Source organism: Salvia splendens, chromosome 15, assembly GCF_004379255.2.
Source record: "Salvia splendens isolate huo1 chromosome 15, SspV2, whole genome shotgun sequence".
NCBI lineage: Eukaryota > Viridiplantae > Streptophyta > Magnoliopsida > Lamiales > Lamiaceae > Salvia > Salvia splendens.
In genome coordinates this window covers 5,083,259-5,103,227 of record NC_056046.1, presented here as the reverse complement: position 1 = coordinate 5,103,227, position 19,969 = coordinate 5,083,259, and the positions used below count along the sequence as shown (strand labels likewise).

Genomic DNA, 19,969 nt, shown 5'->3' with positions numbered 1-19,969 from the left:
TAGTCAAATAAAAAAATTGTCTTTTCTCACTGATTTATATGCCCCCATAGTTTAGTTGTCATATTCAATTTGAATCGATCTACGGCCATCACATTATTAATTAAAATCTTGAAAAAATGGGCGTTGTATGAAAAATCACAAGCATACAGCGATTTGAGATTAAAGAAATGATTTTAAATGTGATGACATGTTGAGCTAATTGACTTTATTTAAAGTCCAGTGAGCTCCAGTTGCCATTTTCTCTCTCCCCCTCTACAAATTGCAGATCTTAAGAGGCGGTGGCTTATCAAGAGATTTAGGTTCAGGTGGAAATGGGGCTCTCCTTCAGATCTCCCACATTTTTGCTGTTTTTCTTGCTCTCTTGCTTCACCTTCACTTCGATAGGTAATTCTTGTCTTTTCAATTTCTTTTAGTTACTGTAAATCTGGTTGGTGGGAAAGGTTTTCTTGGTGGGCTCCAAATTATCTGGGAATAATAAATGATGTTTTCCCTGTTTGATCCGATTAAAAAGCTCGGATCTTTTGTGATTTGGATGCATTTTTAGCTTGCTTTAGTAGTCATTGCTTCTTTTTGCTAAATCAGGAATGGGATTTAGTTATTAATTGGGAATTTAAGGTGAATTTGGTTGCTTCAATCTTGAGTTGTGGTAGAATAATAAAAATTCGATCTTGATTCGTCTACTGCTTTCGGGTGTATGTAAATTCAATCAGAATGCTAGTGATTTCACTAATTTCATCTAGAGAGATTTAGGATTAGTTAACCTTGATGTGTTGTAGTGTGATGGTTTCTGTGAGATTTTGGTTTATGGTATTTATATATCACAGTAATGTAGAGTAGCCTTGCTGTAGTTATGTTTGATTCATTTGTACTGAAATTTGAGTACTGCTGAGAATGTGTTGCTAAATCATGATTTGATGTTTGATGTGTTTGTTTGTCTTCAATTTATAACTTGTTTACTTTCGTTGTCTATCTTCAGAAGCATACGATGCGCTTGATCCTAATGGCAATATCACAATTAAGTGGGATATTATCACGTGGACACCCGATGGTTATGTGGTAGGTGTTAATTTGATTTATCATATCTGCAGTTTGATATATTGTCACCTTGAATGCAACCCTTCAACACTTTGTATCGTGTGCAAGTGTTTATACTGATTGTCTAACATACTAACATAATATCCCCTGTGTTGACTTATTGCAGGCGGTTGTGACAATGTTCAACTTCCAACAATATCGTCACATTGCAGCACCGGGGTGGACTCTAGGATGGACATGGGCGAAGAAAGAAGTGATTTGGAGCATGATGGGAGGTCAAACCACCGAACAGGGAGATTGCTCGAGATATAAAGGGAATGTTCCACATTGTTGTAAGAAAGACCCCACAGTTGTTGACTTATTGCCTGGTACTCCTTACAATCAACAGATTGCAAATTGTTGCAAGGGAGGGGTAATTAATTCGTGGGGACAAGATCCGAGTAATGCTGCAAGCTCATTCCAGATAAGTGTTGGCGCAGCGGGAACTACCAATAAAACAGTTAGGGTGCCTAAGAACTTCACACTCAAAGCACCAGGGCCTGGTTATACTTGTGGACCTGCAAAAGTTGTGAAACCGACTAAATTTGTGACCTCTGATGGAAGAAGAACAACGCAAGCAATGAGTAAGCTACCCTCTTTGTGATTTCCTATTCATATATCGTTTTTTTTACTATATGATGAATTATGTAGCATGGCGTTGCTCTGTACTTTCAAACAAATATATTGATTGATTTTTGATAATGAGAAACATGGTGGGGTTGCATCAAATGATCTTTTAATGGGGTCTCGTTAGCTGTCCGTTCTTGTTTGATTTTACATTTGGTTCCCGACAGCAAAGTGGACCTACAAATTGGCCTTATTTAGTCTTTCTCATGCTTCTTCTCTCTCATTGCAGTGACATGGAACGTGACATGCACGTATTCACAGTTTCTGGCTCAAAAAACTCCATCATGCTGTGTTTCACTCTCGTCTTTTTACAATGATACAATTGTCCCTTGTCCTACATGTACCTGTGGTTGCCAAAACAACCTCACTCAGCCAGGAAGTTGTGTCGAGTGAGTTCTTGCTTCTATATTTTATCTTCTGCATTGCTTTTTCCCCCAAATTAAACTTTGCCACTAATTGTGGAATTTTCCTTTTGCTCCTTGCAGCCCGGATTCACCATACATTGCCTCAGTTGTATCTGCTCGCGAAAAAAGTAATAACTTGTCGCCTCTTGTCCAATGTACAAGTCATATGTGCCCGATTCGTGTCCATTGGCATGTGAAGTTGAACTACAAGGATTATTGGCGGGTCAAGGTCACGATAACGAACTTTAATTACAGGATGAATTATAGCCAGTGGAACTTAGTTGTCCAACACCCCAACCTCGACAATCTTACACAGATATTCAGCTTCAACTACAAGCCACTAAACCCATACCAAAACATAAGTAAGTTTCACTGCACATTTCAGATTTCACTACTTTTTTCACAGTGCATTATTTTCTTTTTATTTGGTGTTGTATTCCTTTTCTTCAATTTATTCTACTTATCTCACAAATAAGCTCATGTACATCATTAACTATTTTTTTTGGATAAACCGATCATTGGTTTAATATCATGTTTGTGTTGTGACAGATGACACTGCAATGCTATACGGTGTGAAATTCTATAATGACTTTCTTGAGCAAGCTGGCCACAATGGGAACGTGCAGTCGGAGCTTCTATTCCGGAAGGACAAATCTACTTTCACTTTTGAAAAGGGATGGGGTTTCCCTAGAAGAATTTACTTCAATGGTGATAACTGTGTTATGCCGCCTCCGGATGCATATCCATTTCTACCAAATTCCAGTTTACGACAAAACGTCTCCCTGCTGATGCTGCTCATCACTATGTTCATATCGATCGCATTCCACTTCTCATGTGTTTGAGAATCATCCATCTTTAACAGCAAGGTTTCTGTCAGTGTGGCTGCAATTGTTGGTGAATCCCATCTGCGACGAGCATAAAATTGACCAACTCAGGTTCTCCGTCCCTGTGTTGTTTTGACATATTTCACATGATTACGGTGCACAAAATCGGCTACGTGCATAAGATTTCTAACTGCAATTGTTGGTGAATCCCATCTGCTTATTTTCTGTGGTGTTGTTCATGTTCATAAATTTTGATATAAATGTAACGAGACGAGGACGATTTGATACGTTGTACTTCAATTAAATTATCTATTTTCAGCTACTGACTTCATGTCTTGATCTTCATCATCACCATCTCTTCTAACTTACCAAAAAGTTTACAGCGTGGGAAAAAATGGCAGTGCAAATTGCACTATCAAGTAAATTATCTCATCTGGTTCTGTAGAATTGATCATATCCTCAAAATTTCTAACATTACAAGGTTTGGAACCCAATCATCATCACATCATTGCGAGAAAGAAAAACGCAACACAAATTATGAATGTTGTGAGGAAAGCTCGACTCTGAGGCGCAGAGTTTGGCAGGAACGGGTAAGACTCCGGTGGGGGTAGCATGCACTCCTCGCCGTTGAAGTAGACTTTCCGGGGGAATGCCCATCCTTCCTTGAAGGTAAAAGTGTCCTTATCTTTCTGAAGAAGCACTTCAGACTGTACATTACCAAATTGCCCTGCTTCCATTAACAGATCATTGTAGAATTTCATGCCATAAAACATCCCCGTGTCATCTGCAGGTCAAGTTTGGAATCCATCAGATGTCTGATTATACTTGACAGTTTCTTGATTTTGTTGGTGGCTGGTGGATAGAGATGAAAGAACTTACTGATGGAGCCGTAGGGAACTAGAGGCTTGTAATCAAAGCTGAAAACTTGAGTGACATTGTTGAGATTCGGGTGCTGAACGACGAGGGTCCACTGCGTGTAGTTCAGCCTGTAATTGAAGTTGGTGATGGCGATCTTCGCCCTCCAGTAGTCCTTGTAGTTCACCTTCACGTGCCAGTGGATCCGGACCGGGCACATGTGGTGCGTGCATTGTAGCAGAGGCGTGTTATCTTTTCTCGGAGTGTTCACCCCCACCACACTCAGAAGCTTTGACTCAGGTCTGTTTCAAGAACCATGTTAATTTTATAAAATGTAAGGAAAAAAAACATATCTACTGTGAAGAGAAAAAGCAAGATTTACTTGATGCACTTGTGTTTGTTTTCACAGCCACAGGCACAGGAAGGGCAAGAAGTGATTGTTTCGTTGTAGAAAGACGAGAAGGAGACGCAGCAGCTAGGGTGTTTCCGCGCCAGAAACTGAGAGTATGTACATGTCACATTCCATGTCACTGCAAACAACAATTAGATCTCAGAACAACAATATTCACATCAAAATCACAAAAATGGCTGACTTACTCAGCGCCTGAGTCTTCCTACGACGATCAGGGGTGAGGAAATTTGTCGAAGGCACGATCTTGGCAGGGCCACAAGTGTAGCCTGGCCCTGGGCCTAACAGGGTGAAGTTTTTAGGAAGTTTAACTGTCTTGTTAGTGGTCCCGGCTTGGCCAACGCTGACTTGGAAGGCAGAGACAGAGGCCGTGGGGTCCTGGCCCCAGGCGGCCAAGACTCCACCTTTGCAGCAGTTGCTGAACTGCTGGTTGTAAGGAACCCCGGGGAGCAAGTCCACCAATGTCGGCGTTTTCTTGCAGCAATGCGGGATGTTGCCTTTGAACTTGGAGCAGTCGCCTTGTTCCGTGGTCTGTGCTCCTACCATGGTCCATATCACCTCTTTCTTCGCCCACGTCCACCCCAGAGTCCAACCGGGGCTCATGACATGTCGAAACATTTGGAAATTGTTCATCGTCACCACAGCCTATGGGAAAGAAACAGAAGACTAAGACATGCTATAGATGAAATGTCATTGAAACAAGATTTTGTTTTGATTGTGAGTAACTAACCACATAGCCATCTGGTGTCCAAGACATGATATCCCATTTGATTGTGATGTTCCCGTTTGGATCCAACGGATCGTAGGCGGCTGGCGACGAAAAAAACCACAGAATTGAGAAGATTTAACGTTGTTGACTGCAGAAATGATAGAAAGAAGCACAAGTCATGTTTACCTGTGGAAGAGAAGAGCACAGATAGGAATAAGGCTGCAATGAAAAATTTCATGTTTTCTTGAATTTGAGAAAGACAATGTCAGAATTTATGTTTGTGTAAGAGCCAGAATTTGTATCTTTTTGTTGGAGGGAAGATGTTTAGAATGTAAGAAAGATATGAGTAAAGTGAAAGTTTTTGTAGAGTATTTGAAATGTCTCCACCCTCTGGTAGTTGGATGCTACTGACATTTGCAGTCTGCTGCATATATATATATATATATATATATATATATATATATATATATATATATATATATATATATATAACTTATGGAATTCATGTTTCTTCATGTCACTTTATAAATAAATAATAGTACTCCATAAAAGAGGAAACATAGCTTTACTATATATAAAATAGAGCTTGAAATGTTGGAAGCAAAAAAAAAAATAAGAAATTGCCAATTTGTTGTTGGACTTTTAGTATAATCTATTTTGGTCAACAAACATTCTAGAGAACATATTTACTTGTTTATTAGTCTAATGTGTAATTAAGCAATTGATTTTCCAATTTGGTTCAGATGTCATAATCTAATTTCTGGTTAATCAGTACTAAGACATAGACATTCCTTAACAGAAAACAGTTTTCTAGAAATGGCCAAGAAAATGATTTTCTTGAAAATAAAGGAGTATTTTGAAGGAATAAAAGAAATGATAAATGGTTGATTTTGCCACATCGTTTGTGTTTGTTACCGGACATTTTTTACCTAAAAATCTTATGTTAAATTACTCAAATGATGAAGCATTTTCAAATAAACTCCTCAAACGATGAGACAAAATCGACCATTTATCCTAGAAAAATAAAATAATGTCCATAAACATGCATGTGAAGCTGAGAGAGCCACTTTAACTAACCTACTTACCATTGAAGACATGCCATGCCGGTTGGATTGGATCTAATATTTTATACCTGTGTTATTTATCTGATTATACACATCAAATACTCATATATATGATCAATTGATAATCAACATATTTTAGCACTCTTGAACGTGATACAAAATCCAAACCTTTGAAGGGACTTTTTTTAGCCAAAAGATGAAAAATGGCAAGAAAATGATGGCCTTTATTCTTCAACTAATTTTTTAGGAATTGTTGATAATGATTTTGTTAGATGGATGTAGAAAGAATTTTGGTTGAAGGAAAGAAAGGAAAAAGTATGTATAGTCCACGTGTTTGTGCTTGAGTTAGAGTTAAGCAAAGAAAGCTGCAGCTCTTAATAATGACTTTCCATCTATATTTTCTTTGTGGGCTTCAATCAGTTTGGACCTTTAAGCCCATTTATAGGTGTCCAGCCCAATTATTTTAAATAATAGTAATAATCCTTAATTCATAATTATTTTATCATCTCAATTTGAATACCTTATATAATAAATCTAGCTATAGTGAGTAAAAAATGTTACTAAAAAATAATGAATGATATTTATATTACAGGTATGTATGTGTTTCGTGTGTATGCATTAGTTAATGCTAATTACAGTTATATGTATCACAGTATCCGTTAATACTAAGCCAAGCCATATTAGTATTGACTCTTGATTTTGTACAATAAATTGAACTAACTGCAAATCTGCAAAACACTTGATTTTGTCTTCTTGATATAACCTCTAAAGTCGCAAGAACTGTCCAAATTAATGTTAAAATTAAATCTTGTCATATTAGTAAAAGCCACTAAACAATTATTTCACAAAAGTCGTATGAGCATTGATTAGGCAGCTTGGCATGGAATACTAAACCAAATTTCGTCTTTTATTGCTCAACGTTACATACATAGTATAAAATAAAACAATCGAGTCTCCTTTGGTTACTCAGACAAATTAAATAAATTCTTGATTATTTGAAGGCAGATTTCATTTTTTTGGGATAGATTTATATAATTTGATGGCGATTCGGAGAGTGTTTGCTGCAGCAATCACAGCGTTGCTTCTGTTAGAGCTCGGCTCGGCCTGCTCTAATGGAGCTTGCAAGGTCTGTTTTATATGAATAATAGTAGTAATTATTTTGATTTGAGTTTGTGTTTTTTCATTTGATGCAGGTTGGAGATGATTGTTCGTCGGGCTCAGATTGCGGGCCGGGCCTTTATTGCCTTTCTTGTGAAGTAGAAGGCTCCAAATGTGTGAGAACAACCGCCACTAATCAGTTCAGCCTACTCGTACTATCTCTATCTCTCTTCAAAATTATCTAAGTAATTAGTAGTACTATGGAAAATTGTGGTTGTAGATTGAATTGATGGAGAGGTCCTACATTTCTTGCTAGTCCAACCTAATCAAAAATTTGTTTGTTATTTAAGAAATGCTAATTTTAAAATTGGGCCATCTGCAGAAAAACCAATCTCAATTTCTAATTAATCCCATAACTTTTTAAAATGCCTACATGTATCATGATTTTGACATTTTTCTATATGTCTGAATTTCTTGACATGACGCGTATACGTGTAAAAATTAAAGATATGGTTGAGACCAGGTGTATTAAACTACGTCATGTAAGTAGTTGAACATGTTTTTTCCGTCTACCACGGCATGCGTAATCTCCCTCGAATTTGTGATTAAGGGCTCTTTCACTTTGTATCAATATTAGTACTAGTATAATACTATAATGCATCTAAATAGCCATGTTTATTCAATTGCTTACACTAGATACTTGAATGTTTGTTGCAGAACAATTCACTACCTTTCAACAAATACGCATTCTTGACAACCCATAACGCTTTTGCAATCGAAGATGGACAACCAAGGCTTACCTTCACTAACCAAGAAGACAACATCACTCAACAACTCAATGTATAATCTTCAAACTCTCATTCATTTCATCCACAAAAATTCATCACTAATCATATCTTTCCGGCTTGTCAGGACGGCGTTCGCGCTCTGATGCTCGATATCTACGACTTCGAGGGAGACATATGGCTCTGCCATTCCTTCGGTGGCCAATGCTACGACTACACAAAATTTGTACTCTCCTCTATCTATCTTGGAATTATCTGACCTAAAATAACTTAAAATGTGCGTTCTTATCATTTTTTATCTTATCTATTTTTCCTGCCGAACGACCTCTAGGAACCTGCGATAAACACGTTGAGGGAAATAGAGGCGTTCATGTCGCGAAATCCATCGGAAATCGTGACAATAATTCTCGAAGACTACGTGAAGACACCCAAGGGATTGACAAAGGTTTTCACAAACGCGGGTCTAATGAAGTACTGGTTTCCCCTGTCCAAAATGCCGAAAAACGGCGGTAATTGGCCGCGCGTCACCGACATGGTGGCCGGCAATCAAAGGCTGCTCGTTTTCACTTCTGCAAAATCCAAGGAAGCCACCGAAGGCATCGCTCACCAGTGGAATTACATGGTCGAAAATCAATGTATGTGACAATGTATCTTGGTCTGGCTCCACAATGCCAAGATTATGTTGTATATTGGACAATTTTTTTTTATTTCTCTTATATTATATCTCAGTATTATCTTATCTAACGAATTAATATAATTGCAGATGGGGATGATGGAATGAAGGACAAGTGTTTCAATAGAGGAGAGTCTTCGGTGCTTAGCGACACCTCGAAATCGCTGATTTTGGTCAACTATTTCAGATCGGTGCCAATGAAGCTGCTCGCATGTGTGGAGAATTCGGTTGCCCTCGCCGATATGCTACACACGTGTCATGCCGCTGCCGGCAACCGCTGGGCTAATTTTGTTGCCGTCGACTATTATAAGGTCGGTCATGTTTATACGCCCATAAAAAATAGGCTTAAAAGTGAATAATACTATAACAAATTCAATAAAGTAAAAAATAAAGAAAGAAAATGGGATTGAAATATTGTTAGTGAAAAATGAGACTAAGTTCCGATTAAATTTTGGTGCAGAGGAGTAAGGGAGGAGGAGCATTTGAAGCGACGGATTTGTTAAATGGGGAGCTCTTGTGCGGATGCAACGACGTCCATTCATGTGTTGTAAGTTCATTTATATGTTTTAAGTTAGCCATATGATTCTTTAGTTATATTCTTGATTTTCGTAATTTTATAAATTTAATACACATGTGGGTTATAACTTACTCCACTACTATATTATATAGTAAAATCTTTATCAACGAGTAATATACTTGGAACTAAAAACATTATTTTGATTTTAATATTACACTTAAATAGAGGTTTAAAGATTAAATTCGTTTCCCCTTCCATAAGTAAAACGAAAATAATCTATAATAAGATAATGATAAAATGCAAACTCTAAATATTGTATAAATTCTAAATTATGATCTGGACCGTTAAAAATGTCAACGTATGACAAAATAACAGCAACAAAAAATGTTAGCACAATGTCAACACAAAATCAACCGTTGGCATTGTGTTGACATTTTTTGTTGTTATTATTTAGTCATCTGTTGACATTTTTTAACGGTCCATATTATAGTTTGAAGTTTGTACAAGGTATCAGGTATGAAAAGTCCTTTTTTTTGGGTCTAATTTAAGTGCATGAAAATTTAATTTAAGATGAAAATAGAGTGTTCATTTATATGTTTTGGGCTAGATTTCCTATGACTTTAGCTTGGGCTTGGGATTGAATTGGGCTTGTGAATTCATTTTTATTATGCAATCTTATTAATTTATCTTATTATTTAGCAGAATGGTGCAAAATGTACACGCTCGTGAGGAACATGTTAGAAGAGAAGCCCTCGGAAATCAAATCGATCAACATGTGATGATTAGATTAAGTGATATATATCGAATCGAAACACCTTTGGCTCAAATTATAGATTTTGAAGTTAGAAATATGTAACTTGTTCTATAATTGAGTTGCCTCATATCGAAAAATGTACCATTGAAATATAAATTATAAAAAATTAGTAACACAAACCCTATCATCACGAAAACACGGAAGAAAAAACAATACGAAAAATACTTACACTTTCACGAATCACTCAAAATATACTAGATAAAATCAAAGATTTTATTGTACAAATTTAATTACGAGATGTTATACAGAAATGGTACAAATTGTGGTTTAATGACAAACATGTTCCTCAACTTCCACTATTTTGATAACACCATAAATATGATCTCTTTAATTGTGTATCATTCCTACAAAACAATAGTAGTTTGTAAATAGTAATATTACAGATTCTAAATTCCATTGTTTTATTCTTTCTATTTGGGATAAGACTATCAAGTTCATACAATTAGATGCACTATTGACTAATCTGATATAGTACTCTGTTACCACAATATCATCTCTTCTATGTGAAATTTTCATTTTCTTGTTTTTCTATAAATTTAGAATTCCCATGCACAAAAATGAAAGGGGTGGAGAGAGATTATAATTTCATGTTTTACTTATTACATACATATATTTGATATAATAATAAACCCTACAAGGTTGACTTCCTACTATCTAAAAGGTTGATCATTATATGTCATGGAACTCACTTACTTATATTGGTGTAATCATATGAATCGCACTCAAAGGTAGGATTTATTATGCTTCATTAAATATTTTAAAAACAAGGATATGTTATAAAAATGGGCAAGAAATTAATTAATTCATATTAGATTTTTTCAATGTGGACGTACCGCTGTTATGTAAGGAACAGTGGGCTACAAAATACAGCTTATGAGTGATGATTCATTCCAGTATGTATTTCTATTAAATATATGCCAAAAAATTGGAGTACATGTGGACTTGAATTTATATTAAAATAGATAGTATAAAAATATTAAAAAAAAAAAGAATAAGAAGATCTTGCTTTATGTATACGCCACAGTAATATGGACCCCTGAACACCTAATAAATAATGCACTATTTTCTTAAAAAAAATAAAAATGATGCACTGTTGCACTTTCCAAAATTGAATAGTAGGCCATAGTTATCACAGCCCAATTTATGAAACATCATTTCATTCAGATTTTATCCCACCCAAGCCCAATTAAGGATTATATAATACAGGGGATTTTAGGTTGAATTATTGATGGTAAAAAAGTTGAGAGATAAAATAGTTAATTAGAGACGAATTTGGATATTTGTTTTATGTTGTTTTTTGATCCATTTAGGCTATTCGCAATGTGAGTAATCTTCAGGATCTAAAGCCAAATTAGAATTTTGAGAAGAAATTATTGTTGTGGAGACTTGGTACATGGATTAAAGATTGGTGCACAAACTCATCATTGTCATTGACGCATATGACTGATTGTCTGGAAGAGATTAGAAGTGGCTAGAAGTTTTTGTATCCACAAGGGATTGATGAATGTAGTATGTTTTGCTGGTACATTTTTACTTGTTTAGCGGAGTGGCTGCGAGCGTGGCTTGGCGTGGTATAGTCTTTTGTGATTTTTGCATTTTGAATTTGCTTAGATTAGATTTAGATGTCGCTTCTCTTTTATTTTTTGTGACGCTGTTGTGCTTGTTTAGTTGCCAGACTCCTACTGGTGATCTGGTGATCTGGTTTGAGCATTTCCATTTCATCAAAAAATTGTGAGAGAAAAGAAAAAGTTTATTCCAAATATAAAAAATACTAATATTGATTAAGACAAATTAAAAGGATTTCGTTACCCTTATAGGTATATATGCATTTAACCTAATTGGAATAAAAGTGAATAATAATATTATTATTTTCCCCTCAAAAAGCAAAAGAAAGGCTCAACTTTGACCAAAGAAAGATTACAAACTCAGTTTTGAAGTCCATTCCCATATGTGGTGACATGATGGTGTGCTTATTTGTTTTAATTTGTACTCCTAGTAAGTATATCAGAAATAGTAGAAGTCAAAATGATGACACTACTATGATTATATGATAATGAACGTTTTGGATTTAATTAAAGGCCATTTTATCGTGTGGTCTATATAACTATTTATTTCAGCTCCCTTTAACTTTATGCATATTCTTTATAACATGGTTGCATTATGCTTCAAAATCTTGATGTAATAATGCCCTTGATCCTATAAATAAAAAATTACAATATTCAATTGTGTGATGGGATATATTAGAAATATGTGAAATTAAGAACATTAAAATTGTTAAACATACTTAGAAACCTCCTGAATCTAACTAGCAAGACTAATTTATAGTTTAAGATGTGATTTGCAAATTAATGATATATAAAGTATTTTGCTAGATTTGCCTTTAAATGAAGTGATTTCATTTGATAAAAATTCGAATTTTTAATGGTTGAGACGCCCACTACGGCTGCTTAATTTTTGTGACGAATCCTTGTGTTTTACAATAAATCAAGCGCTTTACAATAATATTCAAATAAAAGTGTTATGTTGAGAAAATTATTTAATCTGTCTTTACTATTATTGGTGGGGAGCATGTGATTAGGTGGCATCTTACACATGCTACCAATCCTAAGATATATTAAAAGAAATCCAAACAATAATTACCAAAAACAAGAATTTAAAGAGATCCACCCAATTTTTTCCTTAGTTTAGTACAAAGTAGTTGATGCATTAATTAATAATCCGGACGTGTGCTACACTAAATGTACAATTACTAAATATAGGATTTATTTTACTATCTATATGTATTTGTATAGATGAATATCATCCTACATATTCGATATAAATTTTGAACTATGCCGAGTATTAAATTGTATTAATATGTTTACATATATGAAAGATATATGTACTGTTTTTGCTCTGCTGTCACATTTTCCCTGAGTAATACTGTAAGCTAATGTGACAGCATTTATGGTCAAATATACAAAAGTCTAAAGAATTGATTTGATCGATGCCGATTATAATGGGGCTCATGTTATTGGTGTCTGCGAAACTAGAAATATGATTAATAGCTACAAAACAAATTAAAGGCACTCTAATTATTTTCTCAAAGATTCTTTTTTTAATGAAGTGCTTATAAAATATACTTAGTATTCAAGAGTACAATAATCAGTCTTACTTAATTATTTAGATTTGTAACACTGCTTTCTTGTTGGAATATAGTACAAACTAAATTCCAATATGGAAATTGAACATCATATTGTATTGATCAAAATAAATCTACTATTCCTATTTAACTCAGTATGTCTCGTCTTAACTCATAGTACTCTATATTTCCAGTGAAGGGAAGGGATCCGGGTGGGGCCCAGCCCCCAAAAATTCTTGAAAATAGCACTATATATACTGTATAATTTTTTACTACATTATTATTGAAACAGAAATTGATTTTATTTCATTATTAGTTTATTATGTGAATTGGTTTAATATAATATTTATACTGTAATTTGACCAGATAATCTTAGGTCCTGTTAGTTGGCAGCTTAAACCACTACATACTACTAGATTAAATTTCGTTCATTTTTGTTGGATATATTATTTTTAATATTAACTTATTAATGAAAGTGAATCACACACTAACATTATTTTCCCTCTCCGACTATATATAGATGTAAATCTAGCTATACGTCTTTGATATATTTTTTTGCGTCTCTTTAAAAAATAGACTGGTTCTTTTTATGTAACAAAAAATGTAACAATTAGAAGAGTTATATGCATGTATATGGCGACTCAATTGTCTAACAATTGAAAAAATCAAAATATACAAGATACAACAATAAATAATGTCGAACATACATGTATAGAAGGTTATCTAGAATTTAAATGCACCTACATGAGTTACTCCATATATATGTATATTAACTAAATATCGACCATGCTTGCAATGAATGTTCATAAATAGCATCAATTTTTTCTCAAGATATATCGTTTCTTCAAAGAAAGGCATGTTTTCTAAGCCACAATTACTAGACAATTAGTGTATCTACTAAAAAAACTCATTTGTTCCACATCGACTGGGTAATGATCTTGTCTACATATTACAATATCATCAACACTTTGTGTGAACAATCAACACAAACTCTATCGTTGTATTTCATTGTGGATAAATATATCTACAAGACTACAAACTTATGAACCATATAAATACCTGGCTCATAACAAAAGCTCTAAATTGTAGTATATGGCAAGTCACACACAATTGCACTCATAAAGATAACATAATATACCTAAAATAATTAGAATATCATTTTCCATTTAGGTCCCCCACTTTATCGGACGCCATAAAAGATGGTATATATGTCAGATAGAGTCTGAGAAAAAAAAGACAAATAAATGTGCATGTAACGATGCTTTCATGCTTTGCTAATTTATCCAAGAAAACCACAAACCCTAGCTTTAAATCCGAATATATATTTAATTAATTTTGTCAAAACCTATATAAGGATATAAATGGGTATGTAACGCTTTCCTTCCTACCTCATATTTCAATCTTATAATAATAATAATAAAGAAGAGAAAAAACTTGTAGGGTTGGGGAAGAATGTGGGAAGGTGGAAGTGAATATAATTGGGTAACATGCAATTTAGATTTAGTGAGCATGAAAATGTAGGAGAGGGCTAAATCTTGATGCTGATTGTGGGCAAGCAGTCACCAGATCACATGGCACTCGCGCCTTTTATTTTGACATCATGTGGAAAAAATTGTAAATAATTAAACCTAATAATGAATAGGTATATATGAAGAAAGGATTGGTACAAGGGAGAAATAAAGGTAGAAACAATGGCAAGGACAAAGACAAAGCAAATGGAAAAATTGGGCATCAAACAAACACTCAAATGCTTATATGGGGGGACCTTATTTACACATGGGGTGGGGGTATTCTTCTTTTCCTCCCTTCTTTTATTTTATTTTATTTTATTTTTTATGTATGGAAATTGGGATTATTGAATTTGTGAAGTGGAGCCAACCTAAAGGTGAGATTCTTCTGCAATATGTTGGTTGGAAGAGCACACCATTTGGGACTTACACTCTCTCAATCTTTCAATTCTTTATTGATGATGATGAGTGAATATATCTTGTATTGATTTAGTAGTCATGATGCATATATATTTTGATAATTCAAAAATGCTCAGAGCTGAAGAGGAAGTTAGCCAAAGTCTGATAAAAAACTAAACAAACTATTAGCTAGAAAGGAAAAACACAAACCAGCCAAAAGGCAAAATGTGGCAACCAAAGAAAAGATCCTACAAACACCCTTTCTTCTCTCGAATAAAAAAAAACCCAACAAACACCTACTAACGAACTATCCAAACTACAACAACACATAAACAAGCAGCTCACTCATAGTTATGGCGTTCAAACCTGGAAACCATTCCCCAATCAATCCGAATACAATTACATGACCTCAAAGCATCACGACGAATGTTGAGCTATGAGTCATGGTATATACTATATAGTTATTCACCCAAAAAAATTCCATGTTCCTTTCATTTTAATATTTGGACTATATATTTTTTATTTTCACATATGATAAATAGAAAACCAATCTAAGAGGATGTACATTTATGTACGTACAAAGGCATTGCTTGAACACACTCATAATAAAGTAGGACAACCAATATTATGTATTCTTGGTTTAGATACATATATCCCAAAACGAAACATTAAATACGAATGAATGTACGTATTGTCACTAAATTGATATAAGGAATTATTGGTATGAAAAATATCTATATATGATTATTCAAAATCTGTCGCTATCGGATGATAAAATTAACACATGCATGTACCGATATGTCAATACTTGGAAAGTAACTCGCACAATGCTAATGTTTAGACCTATCATATCGTGGGGAGCCCAAAATTAAGAATATTTTATAATTTATCCATACAAAAGTCTTTAATTTATTTTATTTTTATAAAGGGAATCAGGCACCTAATTTACATTTCATTTAATGTTTCAGTCTTAATTAATCAATTAATTAAACATGACTCAAAATTTGATTATGTTACGATCACTCATGTGAGTGTATTTTGTACTATATCATCTGATATAGTGGCATGCCATAATTACATGTGACTTATACATGCATTGATAATAAGAAACATGATTTTCAAACAAAATGTAACACAAATCCCCATACCACAGAACTTGATGATTTATTTTAGAAATTCGTTTGCTAGGTGTGACATTAATGTAAATTTTATATAGAGTGACCCTAACAATTGCATTATTGTTGTCTACACAAAATGGGTATCAATTTTGTAGAATGAAATTTAAAAATTTAGATTTTAAATTATTGATAAATTACTAAAATAGGATAATTAAATAGTACTCCCTCCGTTCCCTCATAGTTGAGGTAAAACTTTTCGGCATGGAGTTTCTTTTCGGCACGGAGTTTAAGAAATTAATATTTAGTGTGTTAAGTACTGAGAAAGAATAAAGTTGAGAGAGTAAAGTTAGAGTGAGAAAATATGTTAGCTTTTTCTATATATAGAAATGACTCAACTATGACAGAACTTCCCAAAATGAAAAAAAAACTCAACTATGAGGGAACGGAGGGAGTCACTGGCGTATCCAGTGTAGAACAAAAATGTGGTTTTGTATAATATATTGTAACAACTGTTATAAAATTTGTAGTGGCGCAGCGGTAGAACACGGCGCTCACCTTCCAACAGACGCGAGTTCGATCCAAGCGGGTCTCATTTTATAATTCTTCTATTATTACATTCTCCTTTATATTTTGGAATTATATTGTACTCCTACATGAAACTTGAGAGTATTTTTGCTGCAATTTATTATTTTCTTCTTCCATTTTATAGTGATTACGAGTATATTTTTATCTATAGATTACTATGTTTATGCATTATTTCAATACTATATCAATAGTTTACTTTCAAGTGTTTTTATCTACAAATTACTATGTATATGTATTATTTTCAATACAATATCAAAAGTTTACTTACTATATTTTTTATTCTCAAAAAATTTACTTTGAAGGTATTTTATTTATTATATAATTATTATATTTATATTTTTATATTCACAACTAACAAAATGAAAGAAAAATGAGCGAATAATTTTCTCTATATCAAAGTAAATATCGCACCCCCGAATAAAAAATCCTGCATACGCCACTGGAGGGAGTATATGTATAGCTATATTAATAAATGTACATTTACTAAAATGCGTATGGCTCAACCTAATGTGGTTGTATAACTTTATTATGTTACAATTTATAAGTCATTCTTGAGCTCTAGATTATCTAAAGAGTCTTGATCTAAATGTGCAACATATAATAACTAAAATATCCAATGCATCAAATTTAAAACACTAGAAACGACATACATATTCTCTCCAGATAACGATCATCCAATTACGTTAACTTTGATTAAAAAATATATCTGTTTCTTTGACAAGCTACTATAAATAATTATAACACACACAAAGCCATTGCTAAAGTTGCAGCCTAAGATAAGAGTACATCTATTAATGCAAAAATTCGATTATTGGCCACTAGCAATATTCCCCTTTCGTGACAACATTTTCCTGCAACAAGTCCAACATGTTTACTTTCTGCCTTCATTAATCTATTTATTTCATTTTTCTTGCCAGCCCTGAATTCCATTTAGTGTTTGAGCAATAGTTTTCAAAAATTGCTGTTTAGTCAATTTTAATACATAAGAATTTTTTTAGTACTGGTTATTTTCTATGCCTTATGGTACAGGTAAAAGGGACATTAGATTAAATATTTTCGTCAAGTTTGTATCAATTTTTTTTTTGTTCGTCGAGTCAATGTCTTAGCGTAGATGATGGGATTTAGGTCTCCAATTTACCTACGTCCACATATAAGAACATGAATAAAATTATCCATAATTCCCTCGAAGAAAATTTTAATATTTGGTCAACCAATTTATTTCAATGAAATAAAATTGCTTAAGCCAACGGCATGACGAGCAAAGATTCGTGTCAAAGACAAAAAATTAACATGGAGATCCATGGGTAACAACCTCTAAAACACAGCAAAACACAACACTCCCAAACAAAACAACCAGAGTAAACACACGAGCCAACTAAACTCAAAACAATACCCACCATCAAAATAAGGAAAGAGCAACAAATACAGAGAAAAAAGAGATAGCAAAAAACTTGGTTGCCAAAGTCTAAGCCCTCGGTCTATACACAGACGATTTCGCGCCATCACAAACTAATCAGACACTAACAATCACAAGACTCTAATATCAGTTATTTGAACTGGTGTGAGTAGTCAACCATTTATGATGTTTTTATGTAATTTTCAAATAATTTATAATTATCCTATTTAGTAAAAATAGCACTCCTACCTTTTACCATTTTGATTTAATTATTTTTGGCGTGCATTGGAGCAAAATTAATATGGAAGTTAATTCTCTTGATTTTTAACATTTGGTCACTGCATCTAATGAATTATAAAACCTAATTAAATTATGGAGATCATAATTATCACCAATCGATATAGTAGTATATACATATATTATGGGAATGCCAGTAGAGATTGGATGAAATTTTGAAATAAATTAAAGAGTATAATAACATGATCATTCTTGCTCGTAATACCTTAAATTGAATAGGAGTACTATTGAAACACGTGTCACACGAAATGGTTTTATACTTGTACATAATCAAACGTCACTTCACAGCTAAAGATTCAGAGTCAAACGACAGGGGAAATGCCTTGTAATAAATTCATATTGCATACGACATGATGCATATCCATGACCAAAATCTTATGCTTAATGCTACAATCGGATTGGTCCACCTACCATTTATTTTGTTACTGCTACTCCTATTAGTTTTTTTTTTGCTTTCTTTTAAGTGAGAGGGTAAATTATCAATTGCATCGAACTAGTCGTTCTAGACAGTAGTTAGAGTTACTCCATTTACTTATTTCACACTCTAATACTATTACACTATCACCACCTTAGGTTATGTGAGATTTTTCTTTTTGTTAAGGTTGGAGTAGTATTATTTTACACTCTAATATCACACTGTTTTCCTACCACTATTCTCCCACCCCAAAGTTAAAAAAATACTATAGGTAGGTATTAAAACAGCAATGCAAAAATTAGAAAAGCCAAAAACACATTCCAACTCACCACTCTAAACCCTAACTAAACAAAGGTACACCAGCTCATAATCAATTAGATGGAATCTCATTATCATCACTTTTTTCGTGCATGACAAAAGTGATACTAATTCCAAAATAAAATAAATGGTAGGATACATATATGTGCTTATAAGCCAAATTGGAGAAAAATGATTAAATGAATAAGTACAAAATAAAGAAAAAGGAGGGGCTACCATTTATATACTTGCATTAATATTATCCATCCACCAACACAGTAAAATTTGAATTTAACCCTGTAGCCGAAAGGGACCATTCAAGAATGTGACACTTAGCCAATTTTAAGCAATCCTTTCATTTAATTTTATTTAATGATGTGATCAGATAAACCAGACAGAATACTGAATGCACTGGGACGCCTCTGTATTTCAAATCAACTTTGTCCATTTTAAATTTTCAATTATGTCAAATTTGGAATTATTAGGCCTTAGTGTAAAATTAAGAACTACCAATGAGTTGGATTTGCAGGTCAATTTAAATCCAAGTCTTATCATATTCAGAGGCGAAACACTTAGATATTTGACTTAAGATGACCTATAGCAAAATGCCCCGAGACAATTTTAATTTCATTATCATCCCTATAACGAGTTGATAAGGTTTTATTTTAATAAAAACAAACCAAATTATTAAGTACTCACAACCCAACCAATTTGTTGGATTCCCGTGCAACGAATCTAACGCTAAATTCATACTAAAAAGTAGTTTTAAATGGGGATGGGGATTTAAATGAGTTGGTATAGTTTGAATAGAGCGAAAATGCAATGATTAACACTACATTATGTTTGGTCGTCCAAAGATTATTCAAAATTGAGTTGATCCAAAACTATCCAAGATTAGTTTCGTCATATGAAAAGAAAATTCATGAATCAAGACTGATTGTATATGACTTTATCTATCAATAAGAACAATTCTATTTGAC

At 33.7% G+C, this 19,969-nt stretch overlaps 3 protein-coding genes across 4 annotated transcripts; 2 read left to right on the top strand and 1 right to left on the bottom strand.

Moving 5' to 3' along the window:
• Positions 1 to 108: 108 nt before the first annotated feature.
• On the top strand, positions 109 to 3,251 carry LOC121766422 (protein COBRA-like). The gene is made up of 6 exons (XM_042162715.1): positions 109 to 384; positions 977 to 1,056; positions 1,202 to 1,658; positions 1,931 to 2,090; positions 2,187 to 2,467; positions 2,655 to 3,251. The coding sequence occupies exons 1-6, from the start codon at positions 312 to 314 to the stop codon at positions 2,945 to 2,947; spliced, it is 1,344 nt and encodes a 447-aa protein (XP_042018649.1). The 5' UTR covers positions 109 to 311; the 3' UTR covers positions 2,948 to 3,251.
• A 54-nt stretch (positions 3,252 to 3,305) lies between these two features.
• On the bottom strand, positions 3,306 to 5,292 carry LOC121766425 (COBRA-like protein 4). Its single transcript, XM_042162718.1, has 6 exons — positions 5,089 to 5,292; positions 4,924 to 5,003; positions 4,382 to 4,838; positions 4,167 to 4,314; positions 3,809 to 4,086; positions 3,306 to 3,713 (listed from the first exon to the last, which is right to left on the bottom strand). Exons 1-6 carry the CDS (start codon positions 5,138 to 5,140, stop codon positions 3,430 to 3,432), a joined length of 1,299 nt encoding a protein of 432 aa, XP_042018652.1. The 5' UTR covers positions 5,141 to 5,292; the 3' UTR covers positions 3,306 to 3,429.
• A 1,549-nt stretch (positions 5,293 to 6,841) lies between these two features.
• LOC121767588 (PI-PLC X domain-containing protein At5g67130-like) lies at positions 6,842 to 9,949 on the top strand. 2 transcript variants are annotated; one of them, XM_042163891.1, is made up of 8 exons: positions 6,842 to 7,092; positions 7,160 to 7,276; positions 7,782 to 7,904; positions 7,977 to 8,075; positions 8,181 to 8,484; positions 8,613 to 8,833; positions 8,983 to 9,069; positions 9,742 to 9,949. In XM_042163891.1, the coding sequence occupies exons 1-8, from the start codon at positions 7,006 to 7,008 to the stop codon at positions 9,766 to 9,768; spliced, it is 1,065 nt and encodes a 354-aa protein (XP_042019825.1). In that variant the 5' UTR covers positions 6,842 to 7,005; the 3' UTR covers positions 9,769 to 9,949. The 2 variants fall into 2 exon arrangements, with proteins under 2 accessions (XP_042019825.1, XP_042019824.1); XM_042163890.1 differs by having other exon boundaries at positions 9,739 to 9,949.
• The last annotated feature ends 10,020 nt before the right edge of the window (positions 9,950 to 19,969 follow it).

Excerpts from the sequence above, each read along its gene's own strand:
- LOC121766422 (XM_042162715.1), top strand. The coding sequence starts at position 312 with ATGGGGCTCTCCTTCAGATCTCCCACATTTTTGCTGTTTTTCTTGCTC. Across the intron at positions 385-976 it reads CTTCACCTTCACTTCGATAG|AAGCATACGATGCGCTTGAT; the intron begins GTAATTCTTGTC and ends GTCTATCTTCAG. Across the intron at positions 1,057-1,201 it reads GGACACCCGATGGTTATGTG|GCGGTTGTGACAATGTTCAA; the intron begins GTAGGTGTTAAT and ends GACTTATTGCAG.
- LOC121766425 (XM_042162718.1), bottom strand. The coding sequence starts at position 5,140 with ATGAAATTTTTCATTGCAGCCTTATTCCTATCTGTGCTCTTCTCTTCC. Across the intron at positions 5,004-5,088 it reads TGTGCTCTTCTCTTCCACAG|CCGCCTACGATCCGTTGGAT; the intron begins GTAAACATGACT and ends TTTCGTCGCCAG. Across the intron at positions 4,087-4,166 it reads AACAAACACAAGTGCATCAA|ACCTGAGTCAAAGCTTCTGA; the intron begins GTAAATCTTGCT and ends TTCTTGAAACAG.
- LOC121767588 (XM_042163890.1), top strand. The coding sequence starts at position 7,006 with ATGGCGATTCGGAGAGTGTTTGCTGCAGCAATCACAGCGTTGCTTCTG. Across the intron at positions 7,093-7,159 it reads GCTCTAATGGAGCTTGCAAG|GTTGGAGATGATTGTTCGTC; the intron begins GTCTGTTTTATA and ends CATTTGATGCAG. Across the intron at positions 7,905-7,976 it reads ACATCACTCAACAACTCAAT|GACGGCGTTCGCGCTCTGAT; the intron begins GTATAATCTTCA and ends CCGGCTTGTCAG.